The following is a 14,727-nucleotide window of genomic DNA, read 5'->3' as shown; positions in this document are numbered from 1 at the left end:
GCACTGCAAACGCATTTCGACACACAAATGACGCCATACAACAACAATGCGGTGTCAGTATAAAGCTTTATTTGCATCCTTGACATGGGAGTTCTTCAATGTTTTCTTGAGATCAACATGGAGGGAGCCTTGAATACAAGATTTACATTAGCAGGTGAGGGGGATGGATTGATACAAAATGTTGGTTAACTGTGTGGGGGTGGAATAAAAAGAAGCACGGAACAAAGCAGCACAGCCCCAAATGTGTTTCCGTCTATGACGCCGCTGCGTTGGATGGGCACTTGCTCTCGCTGACCGCCTTGGCGATGTAGCCAATCAGAGTGAGGTATTCCTGAAAGCTGACCTTTCCGTCCTTGTTCTCATCTAGGCCGTTCTGCATTTCCTTGACGGCTGCCGAGCTGTTGGCGTCCTGCGAGAAATCACGAAATGTGTTTGAGGTGGAAAAGAAACAGTGTGAAAATTTCACATCATTATTCAAATGATCACAATTATGGGTGTTATCACAATATAACTAAAAAGACACATGCTCACAAAATATTTTAAAACCAGCAAGTGTACTTGGCATTTTAGTTTTTTAAATATTTTTGGGGGGGCGTGGCTAAGACAGCACCCCGTGACTCACTTTGGATGACTTGCCCATCCCCCGTTACGTAAAAGCTAGAAGGGGAAGTCAACTCCAACATTTTCTTTACAATATTTTCTATGCAGCCCCACTATTCTAAACTTGATATTCTGATTAATATTGTGTTTAAGGAATACAAATTAAACAGCAAAATCCACCTCTTTTCATCCATCTCATCGGGTGACCATTTTGTCACTTGCTGTCGACTGAAAATGACATCACAGTTGCTCAGGGATGAGGTAACGACCAATCACGGCTCAGCTTCAGAAAACAGGTGACCCGTGATTGGTTGTTACCTGAGCTGAGATGGATAAAAACGAGTGGATTTTGCTTCTTAACTCATATTGGGCAAACACAATTGTAATCAAAATGCTGTGTGTAGACGAGTGGGGGCGCAGACAACATAGTATTGAAAAGAAAATTTATGGCTTGACTTCATCCTTACATGTTTTCGTTCACATCAGCGGTTATCTAGCGCAACAGCTACATGCAGTTAGCTAACTATGCTTACATTTCGAAAGTGTAGGCGGAGTAGTCGTGATGGACATTTCTTATTTTATTTTAATTATTTCCCCCCCCCCCGATTTGACAGATGACAACCAAGCGTGCTTCATTGTTGCCACGGTGTGAGATATTCCTGCCACCAGAGGCTGTTAGCAGATCATTTCATCCCACGTCAAAATGTCAGATCTTTGCTTGAGGACCAAGCGTTTTACCTCCATGACGCTGCCAAGGTGCTTCTTTACCATCTTCTGGAAGGACTTCCCATCCATGTTCTCCTTGCCTCTGGTAGAACTAATGAATGTGGTCACCAATGTCTGGATGGCTGACTCCATGTCTACAGAAACAAAGAAATCACATCATTAAGAATAAATATCAATCCACTTCTGTTTTATGACATGTATTTTTAATCCACCATGGTAAATGCAAACTGGCACTTGTAAATGTGCATCGTCACATTCTAGTGAAAAATGTATGATCCATTCTTAAAGTTTTTTTTTCTAGCTTATCCAAAATACATTTTATTTAATTACATAAACAAAACTGATATGAAATGACAATGATTTGTTAACGCCATGACTGGGTAAATATTGCTACAAACATAGAGCATCTTTGAACAGTAACATTATATTGTAAGCAGGTGATCCATGACAGAGAAAAACTATAACGACAACCAGCCTGTTTCATCATCTAAGTGATTTTAAGGCTGTCATTTTTGTCCCACTGCACACCGGGTGACACAACCAAACGCCACGGAAATGTCACGGATAGTGCGGGGTACGGCAAGGTATATAAATCCTGTGTTATCACCTCCGAATGAGTTTGAATCTTTTATTTGAGTCACATTTCTTTATAGTGTTGCTTTATTAAGTAAGTAATTGCTGTGGTCCAAACAAAACTGACTTTCTTTTTCAACGGGAAAACCAAAAACAACTAGACGGTGACGATTAAGTTAACAAGACATTTCTGAACAGTAACGGTGCTGATGCTAATGCAACATGATGTGTCCTGGCTGGTCCACCAGTATTGTAGACCGCTAAAGAAGGTGATCTATGGGTTGTATCAAAAAGCCAGAAATACTCTTGTTATTAATACAAGACTGTTTTTGTCACCCAGAGTCTTCTCCATGAGAAGAAGAAAGGTGATCCAAACAGGTGATGTCAGCATTTGAGAGGAAGGGGAGTGCCAGGTCAGTGGGAGAGCGAGCGGCAGACAAGTTAGAAGAAGAGGAGGAGGAAAAAGGAGAGGTGAACACAATGGGGGCTGTGATCTCTGACGGAGGACATCTGATCTCCAAAATACGTTTGGGGTGCATCTGGCTCAGATTACCCGCTGCTGTCCGCCTGCTACGACACTCCTCCAGTACAGTACGCTTTCATGCTCAAGTAAGGGATGACAAAATAGGAAGGTCAGCCAAGCACCAAAGGTTCACCTGCTAGAATCGAAAGGCCTCCATGAGATATTGAGTAGCTATCATTAAGAACTCAACGGCTGTATATCTTATTGAGGCCCTTTTAGGTGGAAATAGAGTAAAAGGGAGGGTGTCAGAGCTTCAAACAAAAAATGTGAGGTCTATGAGGTTGATTATAAAAACTTCCATTGGTCCATTTTCTATACAGTACTCATTCATGACTTCACATATGCATGTTTTTTTGTGCTGTTTCTGAAACAGCCTAAGATATCACAAGATGTTGCCAAAGCATTGTCTAAATAAGAATTGGTGTCAAGGAAGGATGTTGAAGTGGAACATCTCAACTCGGAGCTTTGTGATGGAGAGCAGCTATGTTTAGCTTGGGTTGTTAGTGGAAGTTGCACAGAGAATTGGCTGGCATGCGTATGTGCATGTGATCTTCCAGTGCATTTTTTTTTCCAAAAATCAAATAATCTTTAAGCTATATATTAAGCGTTACAAGACGAGTGTCAGTGCAAAACTTTTATAACTGAAATCAAATTTTAGCTAGCTAGCAGATAGCAATTGAGATCACATTACTATGATTTGTTTACATTTTGCACAATCAGTCAGTCAGTTGCTAGGCAGAATGTGTGCAACCGGTTTGCGCACTAGTCACGCCCACAATCTGCAAAGTTGGAGGGTTGCGCTGCCTCACATAGCAGAGGAGGGACAGTCAGACACAGACTATAAGGAACATCCATTCATCTTCGGTAGCGCCTGTCCTTAAACAAGAGGTGGTGAACACCCTGGACTGCTCTTCAGCCAATCAAAGGGCACACCAAAACAAACAACAATTCACACTCACATCCATGGGCAATTTAGTCTTCAATAAACCGAACAAGTTTTTGGAATGTGGAGGAAGCCAGAGTACCATGAGAAAAATCCATGCAAGCCCAGGGAGAAGAAGCAAACTCCTTAGCAGAGATTTGAACTCAAAACCTCTCAACTGCTAACCACGATTTCACTCCTGACAAAAATATACTGTATGTAATACTATTTTGTTTCTCTGTGTGTTTTGATAACATAATTTCCTGTTATAGCCAGTGAACATTTTCTTCCAGTATAGTGACTAGATGTTGCGTAATACAAGTGCGGAATGCTATTAAAATGATTTGGAGCAGAGCTGCTCAGTTGTTGTATAATAAATACAAACAAACAAAGCTAAGCAGAGGATTATTATTATTATTATTATTATTATTAGGAGGAGCTTGCTGATTGGCTCTTTTATATCCTAAAATGGCTGAACAACCCTACCCTACACACAGCTGATGACACACAGCTGTATATTGCCATGTCTCCTGATGACACAGGACCCATTGATACCCTTTTAAATTGCATTTTAAATATTATAAATCAAGGATGGCAGAGAATTTCCTACACTCAATCAAGACAAAACTGAGGTTTTAGTTATCGGCCCTGAAGGTCAGAGAGAGAAACTTTGAGCAAAACTACAAGATTTTAAACCCTCAGAATGTGTGAAGAACCTGGGTGTCATCTTTGACTCAGAGCTCAGTTTTATTCCTCATATTAAAAATGTAACAAAGATAGGTTTCTATCACCTGAAGAATATCGCCAGAGTCCGCCCGTTTCTCTCTCAGGCTAACACGAAAGTGCTGATGCATGCTTTTATTTCCTGTTGTTTAGATTATTGTAATGCCCTGCTCTCTAGCCTCCCCAAAAAGAGTATCTCTTCTTTACAACAACTCCAGAATTCAGCCGCTCGGGTACTGACGAGAACCAGAGGGCGGGAGCACATTACACCAGTTTTAAAATCGCTGCATTGGCTCCCCATGTGTTTCAGGATCGATTTTAAGATACTTTTATTAAGTTATAAATGTGTTAATGGTCTTGGGCCATCTTATTTGTCTGATTTGCTTTTACCATACCAACCCTCGTGGATCCTGAGGTCCTCTGGCGGCGGCCTTTTAATTATTCCTAGAGTGAGGAGCCTGAGGACGAGGCGAGGCTGCATTCAGCCATTTTGGTCCTCAACTTTGGAATAGCCTGCCAGAGGACATCAGGTCCGCAGAGACTGTTGATATTTTTAAGAGGAAGCTCAAGACCTACCTTTTTAGTTTGGCTTTAAAATAATTGAAGTATTTTATCTTTTTCTTTTTATTGGGGACTATTTTTACTTCATCATATTTTATCACACTGATTTTAGTTCTTAGATTATATTATTATCTTGTCTTTTAGTTTTGTTGTTTTCTGTTGTTCTTAGCTTTTAGCTCCAGTGTTTCCTCATAGGGGGCCGCGTTGGGGGGGGGGTTCCTTAGGTCCAGGTGACCGGGGGCCTCTACACTAGGTGTGGGATCTCCCCGGCTAATCTGGGCCGGGGGTCTCTGTGATGGTGGCACTGCCCGTGGCCCGTGGGCTGTCATTCCCCTCAGCGTGAATGAGCCCCCCTTGGGTACCCTTTCCTCATATGGTTTCTCTGTGCCTTGTCATGTCTTTTTTAACACAGTTCATCAGGTTTTTTGTATGAAAAGTGCTATATAAATAAATTTGATTGCTTTATTGATTGATATAACTGTCTGACTCAGTGGTTTGAAAAATCATTACTCAATACTATTGCTACTATTCAAACCCAGTCCTATGGGTGGCAGTAATTCACATAGAAAAGTGGTGCAAGCTGCCACATGACACATTTTTTTCAAACCCTTCCTGGTGGGTCACTACCTCACTTGGCCCCCGATGATGATTTTCAGCTGATGTGTATCGGCTGAAAAAAATTGGATTTTGAATTTGCTCAGTTTCTAAAGTCAAGAATAAAACTTTTTATTTGTTTATTTGATTTGAACCACAGCTGACCTACAGCCATATCAAAAGCTGTCATGTTGGGAGACGTGGTAAAAATGAATTGGATGTGCTCTTTTTTTTCTCTTCGTAATGCATTGCCATGGTATCGGATCGAGACTCCGTCTCGGCACATACTTGAAAACAATTGACTCAGACTCGCGTGCAAAAGATTGTGATTGGGACCTCTCCAATTGAAACTTATCCTCCACAATCGATCGTAACTGGGAAGTATTTGACAGCAGTTCCCGTTTGAAGGCAGCTGCCATGGATTCAACTTTGAGCCGCCCATGTGTAGCCGATCATTATCCCTGCAGTGTGGTGGAGGCCTCGCTGCAAGATTTCCACAGAAGAAAGGCTGACTGACTGAATGACTAGGAAAACACAGTCAGGAAACAGCCTGGCCAATAATGTCGACTGCCTGCTGGGAGCCATCTTGTTGTTGTTTGTGTGTTGCCTAGGAACTGCTAGATAAATCTCCCATGTGACACAGATGTCACAGCACAATGCTTACACTGAGCACACACACCCCGGCCCACGCCCAAAGACACACACAGATACCCAAAGCAGTAACAAGTAGTTGCATTAACCTAATTACTGAGTGAGTGAGGCTCAACACTCACCAGGATTGTGTTTCATGGAGGCCCTACTACACACAGAAGCACACATTTTTTCCTACATTCTAGTGAGCATCTGTCATCCGCTTGCTGCTCATCATTATTTTTTAATTCTTTAACAGTGTGCTGTAATTGTCCCAACACCTTTGGAACAACAGCAAGCCAGCAGGCATGCTAGTGTACGTGTGCGTTTGTTTATGTATGTACACATTCACACTACTGACAGGCCGCCGCCCATTACGAAGCACTCCAAGTGTAAAGAGATAAACAAGAAAGTGACGAAGAGGCTCATACCAGGGCGAGAACGTTCCGGATAGTGAGCAAAAGAAGGGAAGTAGAGTAATAGCAAAGATGAATAAAATCACGAGGCGGCCTGCTTGTGTGCACATTAGCACGTGGTTTGCCTTCAAGCGTGACTCACAGGGCTTGTGCAAGGCCCAGTTTATATTGTGGTCTGACTCGCATTTGGAATTCAATGCAATAAAAAGCTCTTACCAGAGAAAGGAGGTAATAGATCACAAAATGTGAAGTACCCTTCAAAAGTTTGGGGTCACTTAGAAATGTCCTTATTTTTAAATGGAAAAACACAAGAGGGTTTTTTTTCCCCCCTAATGAAGATAACATTATATAGTAATCCGAAATACAGTCTAGACATTGTTAGTGGTAAAAAACAGTGCTTTTGTTTAAAAATAAGGACATTCCTGAGTGATCGCCAAACTTTTGAACAGTTGCGTATGGTATGTTTAAGATATACAGTAGAAATCTCCAAATGTAAAAGCCCCTAAAAGTCCATATAATTAACCAAGATTTTTATGGTTCACTAGAAATCGCACCAAACCTACTTTAAGTGAGCATCGGAAGCTTCAACTTTTTTTTTTTTTTCTGTGGCTTTTGTGGCAGGACACTAGCGATCAGGAAGTTCAGACAGTGGAAACGATGGCTAACCACCTGGTTGTATGGGTCCAGGGCTTGTTAGCAAAGGTATTATTTTCATGTCATAATGTCGTAATTGACAACTAATCAAATATCAATCAATTAATATTTTTGATGATCTCTGGATTGTTTAGATACCTTTTTGAATTTGGCCAAGTGCTTAGAATTTCAGCTTCTCATATGTAGATATCCAATTTCTGTGGTCTTCCACGAAAGGGAACTGAATGTCTTTGTAGTGAATTCAAATAAAACATCAGATTTGGTAAGACAACAATCAACATTTTGCCTATTTTCTGACATTGCGGACCAAACCAGTAACTGAATCATCATTAATTTATCATTGTGCATTTTCTGCACTGTTAATTTGAAATACAGTTACATTTTTTAATAAAGGGATGGAATTCGTTTTTTCTTTTATCAGATTCTTCGATGAAATCGACAAAACAGATTTAAATAATCGAAGTCGCAGGCCTAAATAGGCAGCTAGCTTTTGCGACATAACCCAAATGTATACACAAATTAGAATGTGCTGGTGTCAATCTCTAACCTATGCTAATGCAGTAGTCAAGTCATATTTACGATAAATATTTTAATGAAAAACATTTCTAGGCTATAGAAAAAGAACACACTGGCACACATTTGGGTCACATTGCGTTGAAGCAGAGATCCAACCGTACTTGGTAATTACTTTGTCCAGTCAGTACTTATTTAATGTTCTATCCATTTATCACATTTCAGTAAGAGCTAACCATCTCTGTCCCTAGCTATTTAGATGTTTTCGCTAAACTTCTGTCATGTCACATGGTTTGAATGTCACAAATGAGTGTGAGGAGACAAGACTGAGGAGAAACAAACAAACACATGCTTTGTACATGACACAGAGCGTCCGTCAGCTTGTAGAGTCAGTGTTGCAAGTAGAAAGAAGACAAGTAGAAACCAGTTCAGAGGCAAAGCAGGTTATGAACACCCAAAGGCAAACTACTAACCTTGTTACTACAGTATGTATAGAAAAAACACATGTAGTGCTATGGTGCATTTTAAGGGCATAAAACACTCAGTTCCAACAGTTTGAACTGTACATATTCTGTTCATGTACAAACACATGTGCAGTACAAAGTAGAAGATTCATGGTAGGAAATCATTCCCAACCACTGTATATTCAATATTTGACTTTCATATACTTTGATCTTTAACTATGAGGAGTATATTAAAATCGAAAGACAGAACCCACTGTGTGGCATCTTTAGCAGAAGGAAAAAAAGAAAGAAGAAAAGAAAGAAGGAAAGAAAGAAAGAAAGAGAAAGAAAGAAAGAGAGAAAGAAAGAAAGAGAAAGAAAGAAAGAAAGAAAAAGAAAGAAAAAAAGAAAAAGAAAACAAAAAAAAGAAACAAAAAAGAAAAAGAAAGAAAGAAGAAAGAAACAAAGAAACTACTTTAGGCACAATTCAATCCATTATAAAATAAATTGTGCTTGTATAAATAATGCTTAGTTTAACCCATTAAAACCTAAAGCGCCTAGCTCAACAGCTCCCCAAAACCTAAAGTCGTCTTTGGAATTACCCTTGAAAACCTGAAGTTTCCCCAGAAATTCAACACCTACAAAATAATTAATATCTCAGCCCCTGTAGCAGAAACATAATTCCAAAATAATTTGAGACCTGAGACATGTGGCTTTCACACAGGCCCGAGTTTATTCATCTTTACTGTTTCATTCGAAGATGTAAAAATAAAGTGTCAGTGCAAGAGAAGCACTATTTTAATTGAAAAAAAATAAATAAATAAATCAAGTGGTAATTACCATCCTCTATTCTGTTACAAAGACGTTGATATTGTCATTATCTACAAACATATATCTTTACCATATTTCACGTTCGACTAGTTCTACTGGTTCAAAGTCCACAATAGTCGTCTATATCACTGCCGTTACTCATTTCAGAGCTCCCGCGATGTACGGTGTCCGCTATTATGACTCGAAAGAATTCCGTAACATCCTCTGCGGGCTCACGACACCATCACGTGTATATTCTGATGCATTTCATTGGTTAAGCGAGCGATAATTGGATAAAAAAAAAAGAAAATGACGTATACGCTCTCCAGGCTTGAAGGGTAGAAAGACGCAACAGCGCTCCTGGCACTCGTGGTAGAAATGCGGTTATGCGCTCCTGGCCTTAATGGGTTAAGATAAATGAAAGATAAATAAAATAAAAGAATAAATGCGTTTGTCAAATGTAATATTTCGATAAAGCATTAAAACACTTTTGTTTTTCGCCAGTACTATTACTCTCATAGAATTGTGATTTTATTCTTATCCTTGAAAAACCACAAAATTATTCATGTACAGCGGTTTGATAATCGATTAATCATTCAGACATGATATCTAAATTACATTGTCCAAATCCTTGGAATAGCTTCTCAACAGTAAATATTCACGATTTCTGTAGTCCTCGTGGAAAGAAGATTACAATAAATAGCTTTACGTTAAAAAAAACAAACTTTTACATCGGAAAACAAAGATGAAAATTAGTACCTATTTTCCGACATGACTTGAGTTCACTGCCGTATCCGTGCCATACATGCTCGTATCTCAAGTTTTTACTTGCAAGTCAAATTATTATTATTATTTTTTAAATCATCTGAACAATAGCCCGTAACATGAAAACCCCTTAAGTTGGGTTTCTCATATCTCAAGGCACCACTGGACAATTATTCTGTCTATTCCTATAATAACAATACAATCAGTCTTTTTTTGCTTTTGATTTGTAGATGTTTTAAACCTCACAGCTATTGCTAAGTGTCAATTCAAATTGAGCATTAATACTATTATTATTATTATTATTATTATAGTACAGGCTAATCAAAAAAAAAATTCTACTTGAGTCATGACAGTACTTGAGTCCATCCACTTCCCCACCCATATGCTGTGTTAGCATTAAAAAGGTGTGACTGCTACACTTCCTCTTACTTGTCATCACCCATGCATAAAAAACACACTTGAGTTGAACAAAATAATACTGATAAGGAGAAGAAAGACACAAAAATCTGACCTCCGTTACTCAGGTCAGATAAACTGCGTAATGGAGACATTGGGGGGTTTCGGATATTTGGGGGGGGGGGGGTTTCTTGTTTTAAGATGTAGCCCAAACTACTGCTGACAAGGTGCACAATAAGCATAGGCAGGAGTGACACTCGGCTCATGAATAAGTCACGGTGACACGGCTTGGGTTTCCCTGGACGTGTAAAGGGACAGGGGTTCGTTTACCACCGAGGGCAACCTGATCTGCCGAGACGGCTCAGTGAGCGGGCAAGGAAAAAAAGCAATGCAACATTTACAAGATAGTGTCGAAATAAGCTGCAATTAAAACATTGTGGGGGGGAGAAAACACGTTAGTATGATGGGAAAGAAGAAGAAAAAAGCCAAACTCACCGTTAAGATTTGCGGCGGGAGGGAAGAAAAGACAATAAGCGCAGCAGCTCCTTCTTTTTCCTCTGTGCTAGATGAGGCAGCAGCACATATCTTTTCCGTGATTTAACTTCTCGCCGCAGCGGCCAACTTTTTTTCACTGTCACAGGGCGTGTGCATGCGCGGGGGAGAAGGAATGTGGACAGGGGCGCCCGCCGCTTGCGTTTGCTTGAGCAACCGTTGACATTCCCACTCATGCCGGCCTGGCTCGTGCCATTACAACACCCTTGTTACTCTTTTTTTTCCCCAACTTTTCTCTCATTTTGTACTTTTTGCAGGGTCTCTTACATGTTGGAACAAGTATGTATGTTTGTGTGTGTGTTCTCACAGATGCAACAAGTGCCACGCCCTGAAACTTTCCTCACTTATGCAAACAATGGGAAGATGGTTGCTCACTGGGGAGTGAGTTTGCAAAAACACCACAAGGAATGCCTTTAAACATGCTAAAAACTTGTTACACATGACAGACAGTGAAGACCCGGTGCTTTCTTGTGCGGGTGTGTGGGTGTGTGTGAGCGGGGGAGTGATTGGAACACCCAGGGCCGCGTCTAACATTGCAAGAAAAACACTGCAGTTGAGTCAAACCTTCTGACTGTATGGCACGCAGACAAGTGAATGACTTCACGATTGGTTGAATCTCTCTCTCCGGTGTTGCCGGCCAATCAGCTGCACTCCATCGCGGCTCCTGTCCAATGGGTAGAAGCACAATTGTGTTCAGTAAATGTGTCACTTTCAACAGCGAATGGAGACTTCAATGCAAGCACATGTGGTTCGGGCAGCATTTGAAGCTCTGTCACCATCTGGTGGACGTTTACCTGAATTGCATGTGTGTGGAAAAAAAAAAAAGAAAAGAAAAAAAACACATGGAATTTTCCACACTTGGAGTACTTTAGTCTGCTACACTGTAATGATTTAACTTTTTTTTTTTTTTACAACAGAATTAATTGAAAATACTGTGTTAAGCTATTATTACAATGCAGAACGTCTGAAAGAGACATCAATGGGATAAAAAAAAATGGTTTTGTTGGATATATAATTAACTTGTGAGGACACACCCCGTACAAGAATAAGACGAGGGTCCCATGACTGTAAACACAGGGCCCGTTGTTGTGAGTCACCAGGATAACTTTGTGTAATTGCCGCCCTATTATTTGCCTACGCGTGCAAGTACTTGCTAGCAGATGACTAAACAGACCATTAGTTATCTTGTTTTAAAAGAGACACACATTTAAAACAGTTCCCATGTGTCTAAAAAAATATCTGTGATATGCTTTGGTCAAAACACTCCAAGAATGAAGAATTAAGGCAGATTTATCATCCTTTAGTTTTTTTTTTTCAATGGCTGAAATAAGTCAGCCCATCAACTGTGGGGTGTGACAACATGATTACAGCTTTGCGTTGCCTTGTTGCCAACCAGGGGCGGAACCGGTTTTCAGGCCAGAATCCATTGTATTTTCACTCTTGGATGCAGCACTTGATCACCAAGCTGCAAAATTTCATTCATCTCATCTCAACTCAGCTTTATTTATAGAGCCCTTAAAAACTATGTATAGCTCTAAGAGCTGGGCATTTTACAAAAAAATTGAGTGTCCATTATATCGGCCCTCCACCCGGCCGATAATTGAATAGAAAGAGTGACTCACAGTGACTTTCTGCGCCATGGAAGCCTCTTCACTGCCTGGTCCTTCACTCAAATCTTTTCCCTAAGCAACAGCAACTCACTATTATTCCTCACCGGGCTCGCCGCGACCATCGAAGCCTCGCCGCGAAAAATAGACTAAAGACGGACTGCAAACTAAAGACGGATTAAATACATGGGCTTACTTAAAATGTTTCCTGTCATTCGTCAACCGTCAGAAAAACGGGCATCCGTCATAGGCGGATAGATGGACCGGTCCGTCACATAGATGGAATGCCCAGCTCTGGTACTGGTAAAATTGTTAGACTGCTGATATTTGTAAATCCAATTTTTTTTCTCATCAAAAGCACATTTTCATTTCTGCTGTTGATATTTCATAGAAGAAAAGCACTGTTCGGATGTTTGAGGCGACACTAAAACAAAAATGTTTAGCATCAAAATCACTTCTGTGCATTAAAGATATCTTTTCACAAAAGCTTGTTGGTGATTTGGGTGAAACCAACCCATATTCTACTGATGATTATCAAAAAAGAGAATAAGGTAGCAAGCAACATTGTTGTTGTAGAAAGAAGAGAGTCTAATTTAGTAGTTTCTGTTAGCCTTGAAAGATAATTCAGAATGCTCTAAATTGGCTGACGTTCAATGGGTTTCTTTTTTTAATGGCTGGCATTGAAAGAGTTCATGTGTATGGCTTTAAAAAGCAATGCTTGGCCTGGTGAGTGCCGTGGGCGTCAGCAAAGAAAAAGTGTAGAGTTGGCTGGCTGTTAACTGGCTAAACAGTTCGCCGGTCTTCAACGTGAGTGACTTGATGAGATTTAGCCAGCACATGTGGGAATGTGCTTATTACGCGTTTGTTTTTGACCAATTATTCAATAAAGCGATTGCAAATGCATCTATAGTTGAGTAAATTAATAACGCCGACAACTACATGAAGAAATACAGTAAGTAAAGAAAGGTCTAATTGCAGATGCATTTGGAAACTGGACTAACCAGTCCTTAATAAACTCTGTGTGTTACATTGTACTGTATAATATTGAAGGAAACACGCCCAGGGTCTCTATACTTTACTTATTTGTTATTCTTCTGCCACCATACACTTTAAGCCAGAACACAAACACTACGATAGCAGACTCAAATTAAGCCCAGAGCATTCATGGATGGATGTTTAGACCAACTCCAGGCATAAATCACTCACTAATTGAGCAGTATACATTGTGACTCTAGAGAAAATGTACCATTGCAGAAATGGCTTAATGGTTTCATCAAGTTTGATAGCATTAATGGACAATCGCCTCACTCTTACCTTTCTTGTTCAGGGAGTGAAAAAAATAAGTGAAGTGCTAGAGGGAGCGAAAAGAAAGTCATAAAACAGGTACAATTACAGCACTGTGGCCTTGCCAAAACTTTTTGCGAACGAGCCACTTGGGTTTGGGGGCTGACAAACCTTATTAGTTCAGCTAAAGGCCCTGACAGGATGTGCATTAGGGAGACAGTTATAGCGCTAACAAGCTTGGTGGCTTCATCATCCAAAACCTACTTTGCAGAAGTTTTCAGGTCCCCTACATCCTGTTCTGAGTCATCAGTGAGGAAGAAGAGTGCAGTACCTATGTGCGTTTATAGACCATCCATCTATTTATATGGGCCTTGAGTCTACAGTTTCGACATCTCAGGATTACCCAGAATGCAATGTCCCGCGTACATTTTGGATTCCTTGCTCCGCTATCGCTTCATTTGTTACTCTTCAGCAAGCTGGAAGGACGTTTGCCATACCTACTAGGTGTGTTATTGGCAGTGCAAATCGATTTGGGAAAGGCAGAAAACGATTCTACAGACTCCTGAAAGTTATCACCAATCAGGGATTTCACGTCCAGAAAAAAAGTGCAAGACGAAGATGACTCGCAATAAACAGCCAACCTACTGAACACCGATGTTTGACTTACCTAAGCAAATTTGCTCAAATTTGCCATGTCTAAAGAATTGAGTGGCATTTTGGATAAAAAGTCGGGCCTGAAGTGCACTTACTACAAAATATTGTATTACATAAAGATACTGCCAATATGGAGTCATTTTTTTGGAATGGGCTATGGCGTTCAAACGTACTGCTAAAACGTAGCCTAATGCTAAAACAGTTACCTTTCGTTATCAGGCTTGAGTCAGTAGTATCAGCTCCAAAACGTAGTAAGGGTGAACTGACCAAGTCAGCGTGGTAGACAGAAATTAAAAAGTCAGGTCGCCTAGCAAACGCTGTTCTTTTTATTTTCATCTCCTCTCCATTTTACTGTCACTCACACTAACCTTTCTTTTCCGGGTTTTCTCCCGCCACTCTAGTATTCGTCACACGTCACATAGCTGTCCCAGGCTACGCCTGTAATGCCACGAGGTAGTGATAAGCGCGCATGTTTTTATTTATTTATTTTTTCCGTGTTTTCTTTTTCTTATTTTCTAAAAGCATTTAAATTGCAGTAAGACAGCAGCTTAGCTGAATACAATAAAATAAAATAAAATTAAAAGAAATTTTCTTTCTAAAAACAACAACTGGAGTTTATTGTGTCGCTACCAAAATCTCCTTAATTGAAACAATCACTAACAGTTAAACCTATAAGAAATTTACAGTGTTCACAGACCCTTAAGTGAATTATTTTGGAATGTGGGAGGAAGCTGGAGTACTTGCGGAAAACCCAAGCAAGCACGGTGGTAACATGAAAAGC

The 14,727-nt window shown here is 40.2% G+C and overlaps 1 protein-coding gene across 3 annotated transcripts; it reads right to left on the bottom strand.

The window, feature by feature from the left end:
• Positions 1-47: 47 nt before the first annotated feature.
• Positions 48-14,368, bottom strand: LOC147143502 (protein S100-A13-like). Of its 3 annotated transcripts, XM_086038393.1 has the most exons (5): positions 14,315-14,368; positions 14,153-14,208; positions 10,966-11,065; positions 1,339-1,460; positions 48-409 (listed from the first exon to the last, which is right to left on the bottom strand). In XM_086038393.1, exons 4-5 carry the CDS (start codon positions 1,456-1,458, stop codon positions 254-256), a joined length of 276 nt encoding a protein of 91 aa, XP_085894519.1. In that variant the 5' UTR covers positions 1,459-1,460; positions 10,966-11,065; positions 14,153-14,208; positions 14,315-14,368; the 3' UTR covers positions 48-253. The 3 variants fall into 3 exon arrangements, with proteins under 3 accessions (XP_085894519.1, XP_085894517.1, XP_085894518.1); XM_086038391.1 differs by having other exon boundaries at positions 14,153-14,355; XM_086038392.1 differs by lacking the exons at positions 10,966-11,065; positions 14,153-14,208; positions 14,315-14,368 and adding an exon at positions 10,345-10,543.
• Positions 14,369-14,727: the final 359 nt, after the last annotated feature.

This window comes from Filicampus tigris, chromosome 8, assembly GCF_054856515.1.
Source record: "Filicampus tigris isolate MCC_2025a chromosome 8, RoL_Ftig_1.0, whole genome shotgun sequence".
Taxonomy (NCBI): Eukaryota; Metazoa; Chordata; class Actinopteri; order Syngnathiformes; family Syngnathidae; genus Filicampus; species Filicampus tigris.
The sequence above is the reverse complement of the archived record's forward strand: the minus strand, read 5'-3'. Positions and strand labels throughout refer to the sequence as shown.

Bases quoted from the DNA above. Each gene is read 5' to 3' on its own strand.
- LOC147143502 (XM_086038393.1), bottom strand. From the start codon at position 1,458: ATGGAGTCAGCCATCCAGACATTGGTGACCACATTCATTAGTTCTACC. The intron at 410-1,338 runs GTAAAACGCTTG...GATTTCTCGCAG, and splicing joins ACCTTGGCAGCGTCATGGAG to GACGCCAACAGCTCGGCAGC.